At 39.1% G+C, this 6,642-nt stretch overlaps 1 protein-coding gene across 5 annotated transcripts in view; it reads right to left on the bottom strand.

Annotated features, from left to right (window-relative positions):
* Nucleotides 1–358: 358 nt before the first annotated feature.
* Nucleotides 359–6,642, bottom strand: part of ELOVL6 (ELOVL fatty acid elongase 6) — a 147,289-nt gene continuing 141,005 nt past the window's right edge. For all 5 annotated transcript variants that reach the window (XM_047856481.1, XM_047856482.1, XM_047856479.1 and 2 more), the window contains one exon: nucleotides 359–4,767. In XM_047856481.1, the coding sequence (XP_047712437.1) occupies nucleotides 4,343–4,767 (425 nt within the window). In that variant the 3' untranslated portion in view covers nucleotides 359–4,342. The remainder of the gene's footprint in view (nucleotides 4,768–6,642) is intronic.

Raw genomic sequence — 6,642 nt, 5'->3', positions numbered from 1 at the left:
AAGTATTTGAGGATGAGGAAAGTTAATGGGATGATTCAACAGGCTTGTGAATATTCTTCGATACTCTGTGCGGGTGTTCTTAGCTATGCGTTCCGCCATGTGGCTGGAGGACGTTTATAATTGGGAGTCTGTCACAACTGGCATTCAAAAAAATGCTATAATGGCACTGACCTTGTTTTGCTCAAGTATTGGATGCCAGCAGACCAAGGCCGTCTGTTCGTTGGAAACAGGGTCCTAACACTTCATACTGATTGTTGGCACAAAGAGAGTATCGCTGCTTTATTAGCTCTCACTTCAGTGTGTGCGTACTACAGGCCAAACCCTGTGGTGCATTCTCAGCAAAATCTCTTCTTGATGGTAATGGGTCTGAGGCGCAAAGAATCAGATCTTGTGTATGAGACAGAGAGCACTTAAAGCTACAGGAGACAGTGACTCACAGGACGAACTATCATCCTGAACTGATAGCAAAATATCAGTGGAAACAAAAAAACCTGAACTACTGGAAAGTTCTGGGATTCCATCATGGAATTTTCACACAGTTACACTCTTAGGGAAACTTTTCCAGGGAAACAAGTGTCTAAAAGAGACAGGCATGGACCACCACATACAACTCAAAGCACTCGATTCTGGGATCAAAGTCTACTGGATCTTCTCCACTCCACTGCCAGCTCTCTTGAATCAGCACATGGCCAATCCAACAACTCCCAGAGCAAAAAAAAAGCCCTCAGGATGTGCTGGAGCCGGCAGTTGTGTGACACCTGGTCTCTGAGGGGAGTCTGTTTTATCAGAATAAAGAGAAGAGAGTAACCTGAGCACGCTGTCTCTCCCAGGTAATTTTGCAGTCTGGGAATGAGGCCAGACTTCTGGAGCATTCTACTCAGTGTAGTTTACTCCAGGCACTTTGCTTCTTTGATGTGCCAGGTTTTATCACAAAGATACCACATCTGATTTGGAAAAAAAAAATTCTGTAGATCTCTTTCCCAGAAGTGTTCTACCATTCTGTTCTGCAAAACTCCTACCCAAATGAAGTTTCTGATTCAGGCCAGAACCACATTACTAGAGAGGTGGGGAAGTGAGAGTAATATAATCAATCCTTTCTTCCCCCTTAAGCAATCTATCCCTCCCCCCTAGTTTTTATAGTGGAGTGTGACTAGAAGCGTGAGGGTAAATTATCTGGAATAAGAATCTCGATATAGGATTTTAATTTGGTACTTTGGCCTGGCAGGAATTTAAATAGTACAGTATTTACTCTTTTCTCATTAGCAAAACTAGAAGGCCCAGATAAAACCTCCAGAGTGTTTTTCATTAGAATGTTTTCTATTGCAAACTTGTAGACTCGGGTTGATACTCAGACCTCGGGCATCAAATTGCATGCACTTATATATGAAACGAAGGATGTTTGTTTTTCAACCCAGAAATGTTGTCAACATGGTGGGATTGGAATGCAGTGGAAAATCTCCAATAGAAAGATAATCAATTGCAGCATAGAGGGGCAGTTCTAAAAACTTGCCTGTCCAAGTTTTTCTGGAATGTTAACTGATAGTAGGATTATCTATGTGGCAGTCAATTCTCTGGTAGGATTCAGATTTGCCATGGGCTAGTGGTCCAGCCTCTTATCTCGATATAATTAAGTAATCAAGCCAAGATGTTAAAAACATTGTATTGAAACTGTAATACCAGAATTTTTTTTAAGGTTTTTTTTCCTCCCATGATAAACATTGGAAAAGCCTTTAGATATATTTAGCCAATTCAAAAACTATTTATTAGACATTCAACCTGTAAACAAAAATTCTAAATTATCTCACAAGTGAACACAAGTATGAACCTGTATCAAGATAAAAGTGCTTTGGAAGCATCATTTAGAGTCTGTTTAAGGTCTATGCTCATTTCCTTATTCTAACCTGCATTAAAGGATCAATGATAAATCAATGGATTCAATAATTAAATTAAATCAACCAGATAAGCTCTAACTGGTCCTTCAGTTAAACTCAAGTCAGCTGTATTTGGCCTTTTCCTCATTTTAATTATTCTGCTCCTTTTCTTTTATAAGGAAAAAAAAAGCATATTGCACAGTATCATGGATTTTCAAAGCTCAAAATAACATTATTTGCATCCTAAGAACCTAGTAGCTGTTATAGCAGGTCCCACCTTTTTAGCTCATGCCTGTTTTTGCCTTAATATCACAATACATCCCTCCGTCAATTGTCTCTCATCTCTGAACCAATGTCAAGACATCATAGACTGTTCACAATAATTTAACACAGATGTAACAGTTTCCCTCCCCTGCAAAGCCCCACCCCCACCCTGGGTCTATCAGTCATGACTTGGTTTGCATGGATTCTTTGTTCATTGTTCAAGCCATTCACACAGAATGGGATAAAACTTTATTCTTTTAAATTCCACACATAAACAAGATGCTGAGAAAGCCCTTGTCATCTCTGACAGAGAAGCAGAGCAGCTCTGTTTCATGAATGACAACACAATTAAAGCTAAAATAATATAAAAATAATCTGAAAAATCCCTTTTACTGTACACTCTCAAATAAAGCAAGAAAGATAAACAACAGTTTTCCTTTTCTGCTAGCCAGAAAATGTGTCTCTATGCATTTGGGCTTTGAAGTTGAGTGTACCCCACATCTGTGTGCATGTACGTGTGGTTATGCGTGTATAGTCTACACAGTGTAGCTGCTAATCGTTTCATCTAGTTTTTCTAATCATGAAGCTACTTAACCAATTAGAATACTAGCATATCACATTGAACAATTTTACATAATTGCTTCTTTGAAATACTAGGAATGTTTACACATTTATTTGGCTTGTAAAGGACTGAAATATTACAGATAATATTATATTATCTAGCTTTTTTTTTTTAAACAATATGGCTCTTAATAAATTGATTTTCTGAGTTCCAGAGCGAAAGTCCCTTTTAAAAAAATTTCTGAAGCGGACTTGAAGCAGGAAGAATGTCTTCTGACTTGGCCAAAAATATGACGAGTATTTTATATCATTTAAAATTTGAAGGATAAGTCTCTAAGGGGCCCTTTGTTGTCAACTGTTCAGCCAAACTTGCCATGAAGTGTCTGTTGAAGTATCTCCACTTGACCAGCAGAGGGCACTTTACACACCTCTGCATTGCTTAGGCAGCAAATGCAGAGGATGAGGAAACACAGTGTTCACCCAATATCAGGAAGAGCCCTGCAGATTTCTTTTTGAAATTCACAAAAATATAGAAAATATGGACTGTACAACAGGGTTTCATTTGGAAAGTTATGAGTGTGTGTGAAGTCAAATAGAGAGGGGTATGCGTAGTCTGTTGTATTCATCTTCGGCCCCCTACTTTCCCTCCTGTCCTTTCCCCTTTTTCCCAGCTCAAGAGTGATATCCGGCTGGATCTTTTCACAGGTAGTACAGAATCCATTTTCAAATCATTTGGTTGAGTTTTACCTTTTCTATTCTGTATTTACTCTTCGGTTCCAAAGCCCAGGGCAACTGAACCAAGGATAATCCTTTCTAGCTCATTTCAGAGTAGAAATTACAGTTAAACTATCAGAAATGCTCCACGATGGAGCTGCCCCTTTAGGAACTGGGCTGCGTTGTTTCCATCCTCCCAGGAAGAACCTTGGAAAAGTATTGTGCCCCGTTTGGTTCTAGCAACCCCACTAGCCTGAGCTTGTGCTATGAAGGGAAAGATACCAGTCTTTCTCTGAGTTGAAATACAATTGTTTACATCCGTTTTCATGAGAGGTGATTAAGACATCTTTTCTTTTGGGGGCTACAGCTACTAACCTTTCTTTAAAAGGTTTTACTTTTCGCAAAAGCATTATTGTTCTAGATACCCACCCTGTGTCTCTTCCATTTTATCTATTCTATTGGCTCCAGTTTAGTGTCAAAAAAGATTAGAAAGGATTGTGTGTGTATGTGCTCGCACGGTTTTTTAAGTAAACTTCTTTCATTCTTAGAGAATTATAACACTTAGTAAATACGTTTTTTTTTTTTTTCATATAGTGTTAATAGCCTTTGTTTACTTTCTACTTCTCTCTCTTTCTGTGCCTCTGGCTCACTTTTGTTCTCATTTGTCCTAGAACTGACAGTGAAAGGGGAATGGGGTTTTCCAGCAGCAGTCCTTTGAGATGGAGGTGCACTCAGTGAGTCCTCACCCAAAAAGGATCATAAACTTACTGGGTTACGTCAACCTAATTATCCCTAAGCTGCCTTGGGTTTTGTGTTTGCTCATGTGTTTTGTTTTGTTGTAGCTGCACCATATGTGATTCCTTGTGCCATTTTCTTTTGTCTATTGTTTTTCTTGATGACCCTGAGCTATGGCTTTCTCCTCAGTTCCAACACTATTCAGCCTTCGTTGTTTTCCTCATCTTGCCGATGTAGGCCTCAAAGAAGAAGTGGCAGAAAAGCACAAGGTAGCTGAGGTACATGAGTGAGGACCAGAAGATGTTCTGAAAGTGAGAGTGACACTGGTCTTGCTGCATCCAGGAGAAGACCAGGTAGTTAATGACACAGCCCATCAGCATCTGAGTGATCTGGGACAGGGTGATGAACATGGCAAACTTCCGGGAAACTCGGAAACCTGCCGCTCGCAAGGCATAGTAAGAGTACATCACGGCGTGCACGCCATAGTTCATGGTCATAAACCAACCACCCCCGGCTACCATGTCCTTGTAGGAGTACCAGGAGTACAGGAGCACAGTGATGTGGTGGTACCAGTGCAGGAAGATCAGCTTTTGCTTCCTCAGAATAATGAATATTGTATCTCCTGAAAGACAGAGAAGACAAAAAATGTACATGAGCCCCTTGACCATGACATAATGGTAATTCACATTTTTACAAGAAGGTAGGCATCTTGAACTAGCACTTGGGCGTGGCATGGACGGCGTTAGAATCCGGGAATGGTACTAGCTCTGTGAGCTTGGGCAAGTTACTTATCCTCACAATTTTCCAGTTTCTATAAAATGGGGATGATGGTGGGGATACCAACAGTAGCTTGGAAATGTCTGAGGACTAAATAAGATAACCAACATGCCCTCTTGACACATGGAAAACACTCGATAAATGTCACTTTCGGAAACCCGTTTTACACAAAATCTTCATAACTTTTGATCTAGAAGGGACATTAGCAATCATGCTACCCAATTTTTATCTCGACCATACATTTTAGGAAATATTGTCTGAAAAAGTCAAGTGACTTCTCTCAGATCATTTATCAATAGAGACAAACAGATTAGAATTGGAGTGCTCAGCAAAATGTCCTTAGGCCTCTCTAGAGTAGGAAAACCATTTTTCTTTGGTATATGACAAAAGGTACTCCTCTCCTAAAAAACATATCTTTATAAGCTCCCTGTAAAATGTGAAGCCTCGACATACAGCAGTTGGAAAAGTAAAATGTGAGGAAAAGACAAAAACAGAGAGAGAAAAGTCACCTTTTACCCAGTTTGCTGAAGATGGTAATCTGAAAATTTTATATCAATGAATCGAACGATTAAAAACTTAAAAATGACACACATTTTTATGGAGTTAACTTTGAGAAAGCTTTCCAGGATCTATTAACAATATTCTCTTGAAGAAAAAGACCCCTGTTTCTAAGGTAGGAAATTTATGTTATAGACGCTAGGATTCTGCTCAGGTAGGTAAATGCTATTTATACGTAATGATTCTCTGAAAAGCCTTAAGGATTCCAAAAAATATACTGTAGAAAAACTTATGTGAAAATGGATGAAGAGCAAGCTTAGTCACAAATATACATAATTCCATAAACAACTATGAAAGAAGTGGAAAAGACATTGGGATGTGGGACAAAAACAGGATGTATGCTCCTTTATCTTTCTGATCTCTCTGGTTCTTCTCAGATATAGGAAAACCCAACATCCTTTGCGACCTTTGGAATTTGATTTGCTTTGCACAACGAGAACTAGAAGGCCCCTCGTCTCATTCTGAAATCTAATTAAGCACAAAGGGAATTAGTACTTACCCATGTCTTATCCCTTATATACTTCATGGATGGCCTAAAACATTTGGCACTCGGAAAGGTCAAAGAATGTGAGGTCTGGGTAAGATTTTTAAGGTTCTGATGGTCATGGTTGGAATAATATAGGTGGTGCCCCATTTCATTCAGCAGGAGCTATTTGTTTGTTTCTCTACAGAATTGTTAGACATTATCACTTCATATGTGTTTAGAACAGAAAAGGACAGCTATCAGTCGCTGTATTTCTGAACATATTATCAAATTTTCTTGGAAGTCCTTTTTTCTCTTATGAGATGTCTGGCATATTATGCCTTTAAATGTTAGCCAGACTGATAATGATTGACGGTGACAGTTACTCTGACTTGTATACTTAAGGGACAGAACTGGTATCAGGAGACCCGGGGTCTACTTCTTAGTGTTAAGCTGTGCTATTTTCGTGTGCCTGTCAAAGATCCACTATTTCTGTGTAATTACTACTTTGTGCCTCCCTTGGCTCAGTAAACTATAATGCAGACACAGTAATTCTAGCTTACTTTTGTTCAAAGTGGAAAGAAGGTAGAAGTCCAAGGAATTATATGTTAAAAACAAATTCAGTCATTCATAATTGAGAAGATGTTTGAGTCTCGAAGCATGAACATAAATGTATATAATCCACCATGACATCCAACC

This window comes from Prionailurus viverrinus, chromosome B1 (genome assembly GCF_022837055.1).
Source record: "Prionailurus viverrinus isolate Anna chromosome B1, UM_Priviv_1.0, whole genome shotgun sequence".
NCBI lineage: Eukaryota > Metazoa > Chordata > Mammalia > Carnivora > Felidae > Prionailurus > Prionailurus viverrinus.
This window is presented reverse-complemented; position numbering and strand designations above follow the sequence as displayed.